Here is an 18,695-nt window from a genome sequence, read left to right on the forward strand (position 1 = left end):
GGGGTAAGTTTGGCTGGTGTATGAACACTCTCTTCTGAAGGAGATTCGGGGTAACATCCCTGTCTGTAAAGCCTCCTGAAAAGTGACACCAATTCCTGGACACTCCAGGCCAATCCAGGAGGGTTGGAGGTCTTTCTACCCTGAGGCCTCCAGGTGCCGATCCTATTCTGTGCAAAGTTTGAATGAAAATGGATCTGCTATAAACCCCAATAAGCAATTGCATGAAGCTTCTCTCAGCAGCCTGTCTGACAAGGGACCTGGATGGATCATTGGCCTGAGTCGGCACATCAATACACGCAGCTTCTCATCAAGGAAGTTGCTTCACTGCAACATCTTCTAGGGAATTAATTCATCCCAACACTAGCTAGTTGCAGCTGCCTTCCCCCCTTCTTCTTAATAAAGCGACAGTATTAATAACAGCCTAATGCGACTGTGTGTATCCGTTTCCCAGAGGTTAAGCCGTGTTTACCATGATGGCAAATAGAGTGAATATCTTTGCTCCTGTTTTCTTCATCTGGAAGTTGCCAGATGAGGATTTATGGGAAAGAGAGAGGAATAATCACAACTGCTTCTTGCTCTCTTTTGAATTCCTTCCTTTGCACGTATTGGATTCCTAAATTTGGTGAGGCCTTGCCTAGAACTCTTGGGGCCTCTCCTCTCCCTCCCAAAAGGATAAATTCTTCAATAAAAGACACACACACACACCCCACAAAACCAGCTGTACAAAGCCAAAGAGAGACCAGCTGGGAGACAGGCAGGAAGGCTGACCCTGCTGCTGCAGCAGCTTTTGCAACGACAACAATCTGCTATTCTGAACGAGAAACGTCCAGCAGGTGGGTTGAGGAGGGCAGGGTCCCATTTGGATGAAACTGGCAAGCCAAACCTGTACTGGAAGAGGAAGACGACATTCCTCTGAAGCATCCAAGGAAAATGGTTATTCATTTGGGAATCATACAAAAAGCGATCAAGTACATTCATCTAAAATGTTGGAAACAAGCCAAATTTTGTGTGGGAAATAAAGCAGAAATTGCAAAGTGTCCGTTCTTGTCAGTTCTCGGCAGCAGAAAGATCGGCCCTGTTTAAAATGCATCTTATTGCTTTCTAAGCAGCCCTGGAATATTCCAGATTTCACTCCTTCTCTCTGCGGCATATGACGACTGAGATCTGCATTCTGGGGTCTCTCTTACCCTGGGGCTATGCCAGAACTTCAAGCACGCCGGTCCCTGTGTCTGGCTGGTCCTTTGTTTTCACCACCAGCTCTTGTAGCAATGAATTTTTCTGGTTGACTTTGTGCTGTGGGAAGAAGGCTCTTCTCTGCTCTCTTCAGAATTTATTGCCTTTTATTTCAAGTGTCCCTTTCCCTCTATGGCTCTGGCAGAGGGTGGAACAATTTGCAGGGTGAGGGAGGACTTATGAGTAGTGGCAGCACGTCTTTGACCTATTCTTCTGTCCCAGCTAAAATTGATGGTCTGTGGTAGTGGCAGGGATGGATTTTTTTTTAAAAATGGTGGGGGTGTGGATGAGCCAACTGGAATTTACTGTCCCGACACAAAGGGCAGAAGCAGAGTGTTGATGCCAAAGCTGATGGAAGCTTTCTGTGTGTTTTTGCAACGCATGCACCGAGATATTTTTCTGCTCTCTGTTACCTTTAAGCACCTGCTCCTCTAATCAATGTGTAAGCCCCTTTCCTGAATGCCTGAATCTTTACGGCTGATTCCCACAATCGGACTGGGCACGACTGAGCGTGCTGGCATAAGCTCCTGAGGCTATGAATGCCATGATGTCACTGCTGGGCCAGGAAAGATGGTCCCCATTTAGCACAAAAATAAGGGTCAGTTTGTTAAATATGGAGCTGAGATCAAAGTTGGAATACAACGGATACGTACACTGCCCCTGCCAGAGCAGGGCTCCTCGCTACAAGAGCTGGTTGCTTTGGTGGGATCTGCCCAGCAATCTCGCCTCCCATTTATTTCACAGGCCTTGATGAGAAGTCTTGGCCAGTAGCTGGTGCTCTCCATCCTCGAATAGTGTGCCAGCCGCAGAGCATCTGCTCCCTTTCCCTGCCTAGTGACGGTCCTGCATCCTGGGAGCAGCTGGCCTCGCTGTGTGAAACGGCTCTTATTTCCTGGCTCTGGGGTGCCATCTCCGCTCCGAAGCTTGCCCCATTGCGGCCAGCTTGCTATTTCAGGCGTTCTGTCCGTGGATCGATTCTGCTGTGTGAAGCACTTAAAAATAAAAGGGCTGTTTTGGACGACCTTGTGTGGCTATCAATGTTCCGGAAACGGTTCTCCTGAACAGCTCACCAAAACACCCATCCTTGGTTCTTGGAGCCCTACGAGGGAAGATCTTCCCTTTTCCTTCTCAGCCCATAAGCCAGGCTGGCAAACTCTGGACTTTGGCTCGATGACTTCCTCTGCACACCCAAGCCTGGTTACATCCACCCCTGCTTTCCCTGCTGAAGTGCCAGACAAGTTTGCTGAGCCCAGAACTCCTCCCTCCTTCCAGGAAATGCTGAGCTGGAGGAACCTGCAGTTTCTGGCCCACCGGCAGCTGTTTGGAGCTCCCCGCCTCCCCCCTTTTCAGGTATTTGCTTCATCTCCACTGACCACCCTTTTCACTTGGGGACCAGCCAGCCGTGCAAATGCTGGTAAACCTCAGTCTGATCTCTGGATGCAAGAGGGAGGAGGAAGGCAAGCTTCAGAGCCGGGGCTGAGCAGCATGTGGGGAAACAGCCTGACCACCTGAAAGACCACCTGCTCTTTCTCCCAAGGCACCTACTGCCGACATCAGTAAGCAAACTGCAGCACAGGGGTCCTTCAGAGGTCTGCATATTTCCAACCACAGCAAGGGGCAGGAATTCCGTGGTGTCGTGCTGCAGGGACGGGCAGGTACTTTCCCCCCTCCAGGCAGAGGTGCACCTAGATAATTTTTGGAGCCTGGACCAAAAGGCCTTTGGAGGCCTCCTCACCCCCTGCTGCAAGTTGAACATCATCCCTCTTCCCCAAGGTTCCCTAACCTGCGGCCCTCCAGATGTTGCTGAACTACAACTCCCAGCATACCCAGCCCCTGGGTATGCTGGGAGTTGTAGTTCATCAACATCTGGAGGGCCACAGGTTGGGGAAGCCTGCTCTACACCAGGCCTGCTCAACTCAGCCCCTCCCCCGCCAGCTGTTTTTGGACTACAACTCCCGCAATCCTCAGCCACAGTGGCCAATAGCTGGGGATTATGGGAGTTGTAGGCCAACATCTGCAGGAGGGTCGAAGTGGAGCGGCCCTGCTCTACACAGTCCTATGGTGGACTAGTGTTAGAACATCCTAAAGTCAATGCATCCCATGGCCATTTGGAAGGAACCCGTGCATTTCAGTGGGCATTCCCTGTCATTCATTCTAGTACATTCTCTAGAGTCTATATTATCTCTGGCATCTTGTAACAGAATCCCCCAAATTATTGCATCTATCTATGCAAGGGATATGGCCATTGGGATGGGCATGGCCATGGGGTGTGGCTGTCAGTGTGGGTATGGCTATGGGGGGGCTGACCTGGAACGTGCCTGGCACTTCTGAATGTGTGATTACATCCTTGGGTGGGATGTGCTGAAATGCATGTTCCTCTTTGGGAATTGAAACGGGGGGGAGGGGGTTGCACTCCCCCAAATAAGCCCCCTTCCTCTGACTTTGAAGACACATAACCCAAATTCTGTGTCAAGGAGCTCAGAATTTTGTGGCCTGTACATTGACTATGAAAATGAAGCAACTTTGCAAATACAGAGATGATGTTTGATGTTGTTCTCCTTCTGTTAGCCATGGGGAAGGCCAAAGAGCGAACGCGCCCCCTTGTGACCTCCAGAAACTCCTCTGAGCCACTTGTGGACCCAGTGGTGCTCTGACCCCTGGACTTCAGGGTCAAAGTCCTGGGGGCCCCCACGAACTCTTTAGTCTGTCCTGGATGGTGTGGTTGCCGCTGGCCCGCACTGCGCCAGGCGGCCAAGTGTGATTATGACCTGTGCCAGGTGCTTTAGAGACAGAGAGGGGAATGTGGAAAGAAATATGTGGGATGGGAGTATGTTATGTTGCGTGTTGAAATGTTTCTGCTAATGCATATTTGCATGAATATAGCTGTTTTATATTCTTACTCTTGTGAGTTCAGTTGCTGTTTGTGTCCTCAAGAACCCATGTGTTAAAAATACAGTGTTTGTGTGTGTGTCTGTGTGTGTGTGTGTGTAAGGGGATGATGCTTAACTTGCAGTGGTGGGGGAGGGGCTCCAGCAACTTGGGGGGGGGTCCAAAGGCCTTTAGGTCCAGGCTCCAACTTTACCCAAATGCCCCTCACTCGGTGTTGCTCACAAGTTTTCAAAGCAGCCTTAGTAGCTGAAATATTGGTTTATCTATTTCTGAATAAAAGCCAAGCTTCTCTGGATCTTAAATGCGGTGCCCAGCCCAACAATAAATCTTGAACTTGGGGTGAATGGTTGCAGAATTCTCAACACTGTGCTAGATAGTACTTTGTACCTTGTATTAGTACCTTTCCAAAGAGGAAAGGTAGTGCAACTCATGCACACATCCAGTTTGGACTACTGCAATCTGCTTTGCATGGAGCTGCCCTTGAAGATGTTTGGAAGCTTAGCTGCTGCCACAAGGATGCTCATGGGTGATAGTCACTTCACAAGTATCACATCCATCTTGTGGCAGCTTCAGTGGTTTCCAGTTTGCTTCCAGGCTAGATTCAGAGTGCTGCTCTCTATCTTTAAAGCCCTACATGGCTTGGGACTGAGGCACCTGTCAGACCACATTCACCTATATCAAGGGTTCCCAACCTGTGGTACTCCAGATGTTGCTGAACTACAACTCCCATCATCCCCAGCCACGATAAATTGTAGCTGGAGAAGATGGGAGTTGCAGGCCCTCATATCATCAAATCAAGCCCTTCCCTCAACTCTGCCATTGACACAGGTCTGGTTGTCAGAGACCATGGAGAGGACTCTTTCGGAAGTGGCCCCCGCGTCATTGGAATGCCCTCCCAGAAGGGCTTCGTCAGTCTCCCTCCTTTTTAGTTTTTAAAAGAACTTTAAAATCCTCCTTTTAAAAGAAGCTTTTAAAAACTGGCTTTAATTAGGTCTCCGATGTCAAGCAGTTTTAATCTGCACTGCTGTTTTACCTTGAGCATCTCCAGACTTTTCGCTCGGATTGAAAGATGTGTGTTCGCACATTGGCCAGAGTCGTGCCAAAGTCCATGCAAGATACTGGGGAGCACTTCACGCACGATTCGGGTTTTTCATTACACGTTAGAGCCTAGCCCGATTTATGTCTGGGGTTTTAAAAAAAATCCACTTTTTGCGTTGGTTTTTTTGAAACAAATTCAAACTCACAGTAAAGTCTCGCAGTAAAACCTGCCATCTGGGAAAGCTCGTGGTGTATGGCTTAAATGACCTGCCTCTGTTTTTAATTGTGTTTTGTGATGATTTATTGTGTGTTATTGTCTTTTTGTATGGATGTTATGCTTTTATTCTTTTATTGTCAGCTGCTCCAAGCAGCAGTGTCCTAGAGGGGTGGGACCAAAATATTTTAAATAAGTAAATAATAATAAATAAAGAAGAGGCCTCTTCTTCCTTAGGCTGTTGGCTGGCAGGCCATGTCTTGGAAAGAGAGTGGCAAGAGCCCACCTCCGGGCCTCATCTGCCACCTGGACCACCTGGTGATGACTGTGAGAAGCATCGAAGAGACGGTGGCTTTCTATTCTCGGGTCCTTGGCATGGAAGTCGTCACCTTCAAGGTTTGCTTGGGTTCAGAGTGGCAGGGACCCAGACCATGGCCAGGTGCATGGTAGAGGAAAAAGTCCATGACGCTTCTGCCAGAAGGAGGCACTGTGGCAAGAAGATGTGGAGAAAAATGGGAACCCAAAGCCAAAGAGAATGACTCCCCATCTCAGGAAGGATATTGTAGAGCCAGAAGAAGGCAATAGTATGGATGTGGGCCTGTAGCACCTTCCCTACCAGTAAAAGTCCAAGCATTTGGGGCTCTTCCATTTAGAAAAAGTTCCCTCAGAACAATCCCCCCACCTTTTTAAAATTATATGCCAGACATGCATATCGCAGGTGTGTCTCTGCTCTTTTTTCATTTGCTTTGGACCTTCCACTTGTATTTTGGCAAGCCCTCAGTGTCTCCTCTCCCTTTCCCTTTGGCTTTTGTGCACAGAGAGACCGCAAGGCCCTGCATTTCGGGAAGCAGAAGTTCAACCTCCATGAGGTGGGCAAGGAGTTTGAGCCCAAAGCCCAGAGGCCCATGCCTGGTTCCCTGGACATCTGTCTGGTCACTGAGATGCCCCTGGAGCAGCTGATGGTGCACCTGAAGGTCAGACGCTGCAAAATGGTGGCCCCCTGCCAAGAGATGCTGCTCTAGAGAGCCAGCGTGGTGTAGTGGTTAGAGTGCTGGACTAGGAGAGGGGAGTCCTGAGTTCAAATCCCCATTCAGCCATGAGACTTGCTGGGTGACTCTGGGCCAGTCACTTCTCTCTCAGCCTAACCTACTTCACAGGGCTGTTGTAAAAGAGAAACTCAAGTATGTAGTACACCGCTCTGGGCGCCTTGGAGGAAGAGCGGGATAAATGTAAAATAATAATAATAATAATAATAATAATAATAATAATAATAATAATAATAGAGAATCCTGCCCTGAAACTGGGGTTGCCAATGGATTATGTGGGTCATCCCATATTTCAGGGGGGAAATTGTTGTCCCATCCGGGATGCCATTTCCCCCATACTTGCTTCCTGGGAGGAGGAGCAGTGTGGGTGGGGGCAGGTGGAAAAGGAGGCAGGAGTGGTGGGCGGGGCCGTACAGCAAGGGGCGGGGCAGAGGGCGCACACTCCGTGCAGGCACGTAGCCAACCCTGATGAGGAGAGGACTCTACAACTGGCGCTGTTGGCTGAGCTCCTCTCCTTCCAGTAAAGTCCTCTCCAATAGGGGAAGTGCGCTAAGCAACAACTGTCCCACCGATCTGTTGCCTAGCTGCAGCTTAGCAGCAACAGCATGGTGCTTCCTGCACCCTTCCTCTCTGGAGAGGGCTTTACTGAAAGGAGAGGCGCCTTCTGACCGGAGCTCAGCCAGCAGCGCCAGTGAGTTGGGGAGGGGGCAGATTCAGAACAGAGAGCCCAGAGCGAGCGAGCTGTTGCCTAGCTGCTGCTTAGCTGCAACAGCACAGTGCTTCCTGCGCTTCCTGTTGTTGTGAAGCCGTTTCTAATCGTGTTCTAAGAATATTGGCACTTTAAACAAAAAATACTGGGCATAAAATACATCTGTGTCAAGCAGCAAAAGAAAGCTCTCAGCGAGCATGGCAGTCAGGGATTCCTGACTAATCCCTCTGCTGTTTCTCCACGTGTAAAAGAGTCAAGGGAAATGGAAGTAGAGTGGAGTGGACAGTGTGGGGGGCAATTTGGTCCAGTGTGGGGGGCAATTTTGCTACTCTGCAAACTTCACATTGAGGGGAAGAGTTGAAGGGGTTTGAGGTTGCAAGTGGGGATGGAGAGCGTGGGCAGAAATGATGGCCCCGCCCCTGAGATCTCCCCCTCCTGACTTGTGTTCTATATTCTGGCAACTGAACGTTGGCAACCCTACCTGACAGTCTGTGCACCACAATACAATGAAAGCACTGCACAAGCATCTCCCAGTTTTTCTGCAGCTTGCCCATCCACTGTAAGCAGCTCCTAGCGCAGGGGTGGGCAAACCTGGCCCTTCAGCCAGGGGCGTAACTATCATAGGGCAAGGGGAGACAGTTGTCTGGGGGCCCACTGCCTTGGGGGACCCCCCCGAGGCAAGTCACATGACTGACTCCCCCAGCCTGACACCCGCCCGGGTTTCCTTCAGTTGTATTCATCCTCTGAAACTGATGTGAGTGTTAAGACCTGGAGCTACCAGAACAGCATGTCTTTCTCTAGTACCATTAAATGACTTGCATCGTCCACAGTTTACAAAACCTTTTTAAAAATAATTTAGGATGATGTTCTATTGCGGCACATAGGTTTTATATATAAGATTTCTTTACTTCATGAGCTGAGCTTCAGTGTGCGGGGGCATTTTAAAATCTTGTCTCCGGGCCCACTCCAACCTTGTTACGTCCCTGCCTTCAGCAGTTGTTGAACTACAACTCCCATCATTCTGTGGCTGGGAATGATGGGAGTTGTAGTTCAACAGCAGCTGGAGGACCAAGTTTGCCCATCCCTGGCCTAGAGCTGGAAGGAAATTCCACCCCAAGAATGCAGCATGAGCGAAACCTTCCCATGGCATTGCCCCCGTTTTTATTTATTTTATTTATTGTTAGGGTTATATACTGCCTTTCCCTAAAATAATCCCAAGGTGTTTTGCAATATATATTTAAAAAAACAACAGTTAAAACAATACAAATATTAAATTGGAATATTTTTAAAAATCAATTAAAAGTTTAAAATCTAATTACAAGTTGCATCTTTGTAACTTTTGTTACAAAGCCGCTTTGTGATGGATTTCCCATAGATGTGCATTGAAATCTGCACATTGTTATGTCTGTAAAAAAAATGGATTTCTGGGGAAATTTAATGACATGGAATGGAAATATAATGCCATGGATGGCATGAACTGGGTGCTTCGAAATGGGAGAGTGGTGGGGAAGTTATTGAACGTCATCTCTCCTAACAGATTCCCTCCTCAGCATGCACCTCTTTACAGGCCTGTGGGGTAAGAATCGAAGAAGGTCCCGTGGCCAGAACTGGTGCTGTCGGCCCGATAACATCCATCTACTTCCGAGACCCAGATCAGAACCTGCTGGAGGTCTCCAACTACAGCAGCCCTTTAGAGCAGTGATTGTTCCCCACTTGCAGTTCTGCAGAGACCACACAAGCAGGGATACTGGTGCAGGTCTGCAAATCCAGGCATGGCTGAATCAACAGCCTGGTGTCTTCCTACCCCCAACATGGCTCCTTGGGAAAGAGGGTCAGACTCAGTCGGAAATGCCCCTGCTAACTGGGCAAAGAGGCACCTTTTAACGTGGCGATTCTCTTTATTGAGCAGGGGGAGAGCAACTGGCCCTATCCACCCCCAACACAGGACCTCCAGTGACTGCTGCTGGTGTCTATCTTGTGTTTCATTTTAGATTATGAGCCCTTTGGGGACAGGGTTCCATCTTATATTTATTTATTATTTCTCTGTGTATTGTTTGATCTAAGTTCGTAAATAAACAACTAACTAACTATTTCTCTGTGTAAACCGCCCTGAGCCATTTTTGGAAGGGCGGTATAGAAACCAAATAAATAAATAAATAAATAATCCAGTACCGATCCAATACTCCTAGGACTCCCAAAATCTGATTCTGATATTGTCCATATCAGATTGGATCGAATACAATATTTTAATGGGTGCACAGCCTTATTTCCGATAGCCTAATCTGAAATTTTCCATTACCCCATCAGATTTCAACCCTGGGTAATCTTTTCTGATGGGTCATGTTTTCTGACAGGCTAGTCTGAAATAATTTCATTATGCTGTCCAGTTTCAATACTGGGTAACCTTATCTTACAAATCATATTTCCGGATGGGTAACCTTTTCCGACAGGCTAGTCTGAAATTTTTCATTACCCCATCAGATTTCAATTTCACATAAGCCTTTCTGACTACTAATATTTTCTGATGGACTAATCTGAAATATTTCCATCACCTGGAGCTTTCCCACACAGGTGCTTTACCTCGAATCTCCTCCAGAAGGGACGGAGGGTGTTCTCACTACAGATAGATTCCTGCTGAATTCAGTTGGATGGCTTTGGAAGCATACACAAATCGGGCTTTTCCTTCAGGATTACACTTCATCCAGGTTTATATCTGTGTTCTGTTTTTCAGCTAAATTTCCTGAAAAATACGCTGCACTGACATCAGTCTTTACATCTACATGATAAGAGCAAGTTACATCTATGGAATGCAAAAATAAAGCTTCCTAACTGCCTTGCTTTTGACCCAGAGGCTTCAGACTTTTTGCTCTTTGAAAGATTTTGGAGTGGGGAGATCTGGGAGGAAGATTTGCAGTCTTTTGAGAAAATGAGCATTTCTTTGAAATGCCTTCCAAGATGGGATGAGGCTGCAAAAGCAGAGGCAATGCTGCAGGAGGGCTGACATATGCTGGAGACTTGTGTGTATGTGTGTGTTGGGGTCTGGTGGTGGTGGGAGGGATAGAAAGCCAAGGCTGATGGCTAACAGGCAATCTGATCCACAAACCAATTAAGCAGAAGTGTGTGTGTGTGTGTGTGTGTGTGTGTGTGTGTGTACTTCAACAGAAACAGATCACAGAGGGTGCGTTAATTATTAAACCCTTGGTTGGAAAGGGGGAGATGGCTGTCCTCCCTCCTCTCTAGGAAGCCATTGGCCACAAGGAAAACACGGAAGGAAATTCGCAGTAGAGAGGGGAGGGGCTACTCCAAGAGCTGGAGGCTTTACAAACAGGGCTTCTGCAACCGAATCTCCTTCAGAAGAGAGTGTGTGCATTCACACACCAGCCAAACTTACCTCGAAGTCCCTTCAAGATTTTTGGACCCACTCCACACACAAGTTGGGCTTTGTGATGTGAATTCTAGCTCATCTCAACGGTATGTCCAAGTTTTTAAAATGATGGTTTTAAGCTACTTTTTCTGAAAATGACAGAGCAAATGGTAGAGGCATTGACCTACATACAATCATTAGCATGATAAAAGGCAGACTCTCTTCAGAAATGCAGATCTATCTCTGCAAGAGCTCTCGCCCCACCCACACCATTGGCTAGAAGGAAAACATGGAGCATGCCATGTGGACTTGTTTCAAAACAAAACCCGAGAGCAGAGGGGAGCGGCTGCTTCCCTCAATGCCGTGAGTGTAGTTCGAAGGGGCTTCACTCAACGTTTACCCTGAAGCCAAATGTGAATAACTCCCTGGAAACTCGTCAGATACTCCTCATCAGATACTCCTGGAGCTTTTCCAGACAGTAGTCTTTAGTGCTGGTTTACTGAGAGGCTTTACTGCAAGTTCAAAGCTGCGAAAAAAACCAACCTGATGCAAAAAGTGGGTTTTTTAAATCCCGGATATAAATCGGGCTATACTCTAACACGCAATTTAGAAAACCTGAATTGTATGTGAAGTGCTCCTCAATAGCTCGCAAGGACTTCGGGGTAAATTTGGCTGATATGTGAATGCACACACCCCATTCCGGAAGGGATAGAAGACTAAAATCTGGGTGTGAAAAACTTCCAAGGGAAGGCAGCTTTTGATTTCACCGCTAGATGGCAGCCTTGTTTTTCTCAAGAGCCACAAGGACCTCCCTACGCATTTGGGACAGAGGGAGGTCTCCTTGCACTGCCCTGCTGTTGCAGGTCCCCTAAGGGTTATTTTCACAGCAATCTCTGCAGGTGGTCCTGCCTATGGCAGTTTTTCAGTGCACACTGAAAGCCAAACTCTGTATCCCAGATGACACCCCTCCCGCCCTCCCAACTGGCTGGTACACAGCGACTGCCTGCTGGTAGCTGTGAGAATGAGCTCCAGGTGGAACCGAAGTAGCCCAGTGTATCCAGCTCTCCTTCCATCAGCTGCCCCGATGTCTCCTGCTGCCTTGCATGACTCTACTCTTGCACCTCTTTTGGCCAGGATGATGGGCAGTCGGTTCAGAAGAGGCCAAAGGAAGTGCACCTTCCTACAAAGTGGAATGGGTCGAGATTGGGAGCAGCTTTCTCTGCCGCCATGCCACCGGGTGTGTGCAAAGACAGCCCAACCTGTCATGATTTGGGGGGCAGGCAGGCCCACTAGGAGCTTTTGCCCCCTATCCCCACCACGCTACCGCCATGCAATGGCGACATTAAAAGCTATTAAAAACAGATTTAACTTTCCCCTGTGCCACCCCTTAAAATTTGCCACCCCTTAAAATTGGCCGCCCTAGGCAAGTGCCCATATTGCCTAGGCATTAATCCGCCCCAGATGACCTCTCACGGAGAAGGAAGAGAGGTCTGAGATGGCTGCTGGGAACGCGAGCTACGTGGGAGCCCGGGCTAATGGAAGCTGCTGTCTCCAGACACAGAGGCTGTGTGCCACTGAAAGCCAGCTGCTAAGAGATACTGCAGGGGAGGACTCTTGCCTTCATGTTCGGCTCCGGGGCCTTTCTGGATCATCTTATTGGCCAATATGGAAGGCAGGATGCCCGACGGCAAGGCCTTTGCTCCGCTCCAGGAGGAGAGGGCTCTTCTGATGGTCTTGACTCCTTTCCAACACACCACCTCAGAACCTACAATGTATGTGAGATCCCCATCCCCACCGACTCCACTGCATTGCGCATGAATACATGAACATAGGGAGCTGCTGCCAGCTGAGACAGCCTACTAGTCCATCTAGCCCAGTTCTGTCTAAACTTTGACTGGCAGCAACCACTCTGCGACCTCATGCAAAGGGAGGTCTTGCCTGCCCCTGATCCCTGAGATCTCTTAACTGGAGATGCCACCTGAGACCTGGATGCATGCACCCTATGTGCTCTGCCACTGACTATGCCCCCTTCTCCACATGGAAATGTGTTTGAGCCAGTCCACTTGTGGTGGTCTTGCATCTCCCTTCTATGCCCTTCTTTTGCCTCTTGCAGCACTTTCAAATTTAGGTGATAAGCTCTGTTTAAAAGGCTGGTGTTTTGTAAAAAATGCCATGTACCTATGTACCCAGCCACCTAGTGGTGCAGCGGGGAAGTAACTTGCCTAGGGAGCAAGAGGTTGCCGGTTCGAATCCCCGCTGGTGTGTTCCCCAGAATATGGGAAACATCTATATCAGGCAGCAGCAATATACAAAGATGCTAAAAGGCATCATGTCATACTGTGTGGGAGATGGCAATGGTAAACCTCTCCTGTATTCTACCAAAGACAGCCACAGGACTCTGGTCACGAGGGAGTCAACACCAATTCGACAGCACAACTTTACAACATTGATGATATCATAACAATTCATAGAGGTATCTATGAATCTTGTTTTCTCTAGTTATATAGCAAGGACGCTTTGAACCATTTTGTACTTTATAAGGTTGAACAGTACAAACACCAACCCCATTTATTTTAAAATTTGTATCCTGCTTAATTTTCCCCGAAGGGAAAGTCAACAACAGCTGATATCACATTTAAAACAACATAATAATAAATCAAAACACATAGGACACACAGCATGACTACAAACAGAATATGCATCTAAAGGAGAAGGCAGTGACCAATTACCAGCAAATGAAAACCACAACTTCCATGATTTAGCCCAAATCTGAGTACAATGCATTGCTCTCACAGAGCATTGTGGGATGCCTGGTGGCCCCAGCTTCCTTCCCCTCCTGATCACCGCTGAGATCTCCACCATATGAGTGTGAAGGCAGTGGAGCTCTGATGGGCAACTGGTCATCTGGGGGAAGGCAGGTAGGCTCCTGCCTTCCTCCCAGCCCAACCCCTTGTGGTTCTGTGAATGACTTCCACGAGTTTAAAGTGACCTACAGTCTGTGGAAATGGGGGAGCCACACTGAATGTTCGAAAGGTGGGTGGCATAGAGTTTTTCAGGTAGGGACTTTCAAAGCCTGCTGCTGGGAGGTTGAGTGCTTGTACAACATCAATGAACCAAGCAGAAACACCCCACCACCTACTGCCTAATTTCATAACCATGGACAGCTCCCACTGATTATCTTCCTATGGGCTGCAACAGATTTGTAGATGTGTTGGGTAACAATCAAAAGCAGATGTGGGTGTGGGTGGGCAGGGAGAGAATACAAAACCCTTCTATCTGTCGAGTCCTAGGTAGGCTGTCACAACCCACTTTTTAATATGAGCAGATTTACCCTTCCAAGGGAATATTCTGAGAGAGTAAAGTGGAAAACGTCTCCCTGCAAGAAAGGCTTGAGCAGTCTTTTTATTTATTTTACATTTTATATCCCGCTGTTCCTCCAAGGAGCCCAGAGTGGTGTACAACATACTTAGGTTTCTCCTCACAACAACCCTGTGAAGTAGGTTAAGCTGGGAGAGAAGTGACTGGCCCACAGTCACCCAGCTAGTCTCATGGCTGAATGGGGATTTGAACTCGGGTCTCCCCGGTCCTAGTCTGGCACTCTAGTCTTAAGCCTTCATGAGTGTGTGACTAGCGCAGGACCCAATAAGGAGCGACACTCTACAATAACAACAACAAGGATTTTTAAACAACTGGACGATAAGGAAAACTATAGAGGCATCTCAATCACTGCTTCCATTCAAGTAAAATCTTTCCCTGGTTCACTTAAGCAAGAATAAATTCCCTGACACATCTAGCTAAACTAGTCCCTATCCTTTCTACTTCCTACTTACTTCCAGGTAGGGAACTCCCAGTTGATTCCCAGCCCAAGGCTGTTAGTCTCCCCTCTCCCTACAGTAGTTACTGATTAGACCTCCTTCAGAGGCCTCTAGGAAAGAACTGGACTCCACCCCTCTCTGACTTCTCTATAGGCTGTTGTCCAGTAAATCCTGCCCCTCACTCTGGACTGGGCCACAGGGATTTGGTTCTCCCAGGCTTTCTTCCTTATTTGGAGAAGCCCCCCCCCCCTTCCAAGCAGTTACTCTAACTGAGACCTTGTCCTCCCTCAAGCCTGACTATCAGTACACCTTGAGACAGACTGATCTGGACTCCTCTGGTGAAAAACAGAACTCTTAAATAACACTAAAAGGGAGATGGAGTCATAATCGAATTGCTCAGCACTTGTTTGAACTCATCAAGTTGCCCTTCTAAGGGTCCGCTCAGCCCTTGAAGGAACCACCCTATTGTCAGTAGTTCTCAAGCTATGAGCCAGTCTCTCCTTGTCAGGGGCACCAAGTTCCAAGAAGGGGTAGGATCCTGAGGCGGGGTTGCCTTTCCTTCCACCCTCCTGAAGTCAAGATCTGAGTAGGTTGGAGCCTCCTTGGCAGGGAATCTTCCCAGGTTCCCATTGAGTTGGGTGGGCGGGTGACAGCCCTTGAAAGTGCCCCATCCTCACCATGTGATTTAGGAAGAAAGATCAGAGAGCAGGTGCTTTGCCCTTCCCATTTTGTTCCTAAGCAAAAAGGCCTTTTCATGCCCCCTCTAGTTTGTCTTTTTCACCCAGTAACACAGACGCAGAGTGTATTGCTTGGAATGGAAGGCCAGGGCACTTTCTGTCTCTCTGAGGTCTGCATGCCAGGGAAAGCTGCCTGCATCTGGGCACTTTCCAGAGTGGACCCTGCAGTGGGGTCACATCGTATCTCGGAAGTCTGCTTCCACACTTCCTGCGTCATGACACCGCAGTCCCTACACGGACAGCAGGGTGCCGTTCACATCGCCAATGCCTTGTCTCGAATTTAATTGCTGCAATATAGAGCAGGGATGTCATATATCCGGTGTGAATTTGCGGGGGGGGGGGGGGGGCATTAGTTTCTGTGAGACTGCTCTCCCTGCTTTTTACGTTCCGAATTCGACTTGCCTGAACGGAGGCATTTTGCTGCTGTTGAGCAGCTAGCCTGGAAAGTGCGCTGCTGACTTTTTCTGCTTAAAGGCACAGGAGCCATGCCAGAAGGAAAGGTGGTGACCTCATCCTCTGCCAGAACTTTGTTTGCAAGGAAACATCGGCAAGGGTTGTAGAAAGCACAGAGGACAAGGGTCTCTTTCTTGAGGTTGTTTATGACAGTGAACAAGGGGGTTGGGTAGGTCAGACTCTTAACTATTTTGGGCAGCCATTAGATTCCAGGAATGTTATTTACCTTGCTGTCTCCACTTCCCTTGGAGGCATAAACTTTGTGCCAGCTATGAAAGCTCTGCTCCGCCTTTTCTAAACAGAAAACAGCACGCTTCTCCTTGTAGGATCCAGGTGTTTACAGAATCCCTGGGGCAAAATGGGTCATGAGCTTTCATGACCCTTCTGTGGCTCATAACCTCATGTTTAGGAGCACAGTTTTCAATGGATGCTTCTGTTACATGCTTTTTTTTTCCAGAACTCTAAACTTGTGCATAAATGTTTGATTTCTCACAAGGAAGGATAGGGTATACCTCCCTCTGACATAATCTCTAGTGTGGCAGTGAGATGGATCCAGGGAAGATCTGGGGTGCAGTCAAGGAGAGACATTTGCAGAGGAGATTAGCAGTAGCAAAATTGCACTCAAGGTCTGGGCAGTGCTAATACAGGAGAAGCTGTCGGAAGCAATTGCTAGTATTATTACTCAGCATACAACACCGGATCTTTGGTCCATCTAGCTTAATATTGTCTACTCTGACTGGCAGCAGCACCCCAGAATTTCAGGCAAAGCAAGGTCTACCTAGAAATTCCACCGTGGACTGAGCCACTACCATTGTGCTATGGACAACCCAATGAAGTCATTTGCACAATCAAAAACTGTGTTCTACCTGTGTGTGCTCCCAATTTTCGGTTGTGTGGAAGGAAGGTGAGAGAAAAACCTGGGTAGAAGTGATTGTGTGGAAGGAACGTAGGAGGTAATGTTTCCTGCTACCTTGCTTCCACATAATCACTTCTACCCAGGTTTTCCTCTCACCTTGCGTCTAAACAACTGGAAACTGGGATCACACACAGCTCCCATACCCAGGTAAAACACAGTTTTTGATTGTGTGAATGATCTCATTGTCTTAATCAAACCCACATAACTCCTGTGACTAAAAAATGATGTCAGAAGAATATTTACACTTGCCAACAAAACAAAAATCAGGGTCACTTCAGGGGTTGGGCTATATATGTAACTTTGATTTGGTACTGAGAAGTCTTGAGGCCAAGTCATAGCCAAAGGCAAAGCAGCTACCTTACAGAGCGCCTTCTTCTGTATGATCTCCATTGCACGTTGAGGTCATCTGGAGAGGTCCATCTCCAGTTACCACCTGTACATCTGGTGGCGACTCATAACCAGGCCTTTTCTGTAGCTGCTCCTGGCCTTTGGAACGCACTCCCGGCAGATATCCGCATAAGAACATAAGAACAGAAGAACAGCCCTGCTGGATCTGGCCCAAGGCCCATCTAGTCCAGCATCCTGTTTCGCACAGTGGCCCACCAGATGCTGCTGGAAGCCACAGGCAGGAGTTGAGGGCATGCGCTCTCTCCTGCTGTTACTCCCCTGCAACTGGTACTCAGAGGCATCCTGCCTTTGAGACTGGAGGTGGCCCACAGCCCTCTGACTAGAAGCCATTGATGGACCTCTCCTCCACGAAGTTATCCAAACCCCTCTTAAAGCCATCCAGGTTGTTTGCTATCACCACATCCTGTGGCAGAGAGTTCCACAAGTGGATCACGTGTTATGTGAAAAAGTACTTCTAAAAACTTATTTGTTTGGCCTGGCCTTCCAAGGTTTTTAAATTGTTTTTAATTGGTTTTGACTTGTTTTAAAATTGTTTTTTATATTGTTTTAAGCAGTGTGTTTTAAATGGTGCTTGTTTTATGTTTTTTTTTTTTAAACTTGTTGTGCACTGCCCAGAGCCTTTGGATGGGGCAGTCTATAAATGTAATGTGATAGATAGATAGATAGATAGATAGATAGATAGATAGATAGATAGATAGATAGATGAGCTGGATGTGTGTGTGTGTGGGGGGGGGGTTCCAGCAGTCTGTGGTTTCCATTTAGAAGGTAGTTTGTTGTGGGGACGTGGCTTTGGGCTTCCCATTCAGCCCAGCCAACATACCTGGAAGATGGGGGGGGCTTAGAAAACCTAATGATGGGTCCCCCCCAACACACACACACACCCATTATAGATGGTAGATAACTAGGTTTCCTTACAGTAGTAAGGGAACCAGCGTGGTGTAGTGGTTAGAGTGCTGGACTAGGACTGGGGAGACCCGAGTTCAAATCCCCATTCAGCCATAATACTTGCTGGGTGACTCTGGGTCAGTCACTTCTCTCTCAGCCTAGCCTACTTCACAGGGTTGTTGTGAAAGAGAAACTCAAGTATGTAGTACACCGCTCTGGGCTCCTTGGAGGAAGAGCGGGATATAAATGTAAAATAAAATTAAAATAAAATAAAATAAAATAGTGGCCTCCAACAATAACCTTTCCTCCAGACAGACTTTTCTCTTAAAATATTTTTATTTATACATTTTCTATACCAATACACCTAATAATAATGGCATGCAGCAACATGAATCAACAGTGATGCAAACAGCGGGGGGGGGGGGACGGGACCCAAGCCAACAGAGCCACCGGACTGGACCCAGCCAAGACCTGTGGGCTATCCCCACTTTAGCTTCACAGCTGCTTGGGATTCTAATTAGGATATTATAATAATGCAAATCAAACTGTCATCAGAGCTGAAGAATCACCACTAAGGGGTGCACAAGTTTTTCCTGCATGAAGATGATGGATCGCCTGTGTTTGTACAATTTGTGTTTGTACAAATAGGGAAATGGGTCTTTCTACTGAGGGACTATTGTGGCATCCTATGTGAGATCCATTTTTTCTGTTCTACTTTTTGTTCTTTTAATGCTCCTGGTTTTGCATAGTAGTGTTTGGATTGCTTTTGTTTTTCGGATTAAAAACAAAAGCAAATCAAAAGTGGGAGATAATATTTGTAACTAGAATAAAATCAAGAGCAAGGAAAATATGGATCTACTTCTGAATAAACATGTTTAAGAATGCAGTGCACTATCAATGGTGGACAGATCTCCAATCCAGACAAACATCTGGTAAAGTTCTGACACTCTTAGACTTCTAACGAGTCTTAAAAATAAAGAATCCTCCC

The 18,695-nt window shown here is 47.5% G+C and overlaps 1 protein-coding gene across 1 annotated transcript; it reads left to right on the top strand.

Moving 5' to 3' along the window:
• The first annotated feature begins 2,509 nt into the window (after positions 1-2,509).
• GLOD5 (glyoxalase domain containing 5) lies at positions 2,510-9,967 on the top strand. The gene is made up of 4 exons (XM_053274213.1): positions 2,510-2,583; positions 5,612-5,770; positions 6,193-6,348; positions 8,697-9,967. The coding sequence occupies exons 2-4, from the start codon at positions 5,630-5,632 to the stop codon at positions 8,829-8,831; spliced, it is 432 nt and encodes a 143-aa protein (XP_053130188.1). The 5' UTR covers positions 2,510-2,583; positions 5,612-5,629; the 3' UTR covers positions 8,832-9,967.
• Positions 9,968-18,695: the final 8,728 nt, after the last annotated feature.

Source organism: Hemicordylus capensis, chromosome 11 (assembly GCF_027244095.1).
Source record: "Hemicordylus capensis ecotype Gifberg chromosome 11, rHemCap1.1.pri, whole genome shotgun sequence".
Taxonomy (NCBI): Eukaryota; Metazoa; Chordata; class Lepidosauria; order Squamata; family Cordylidae; genus Hemicordylus; species Hemicordylus capensis.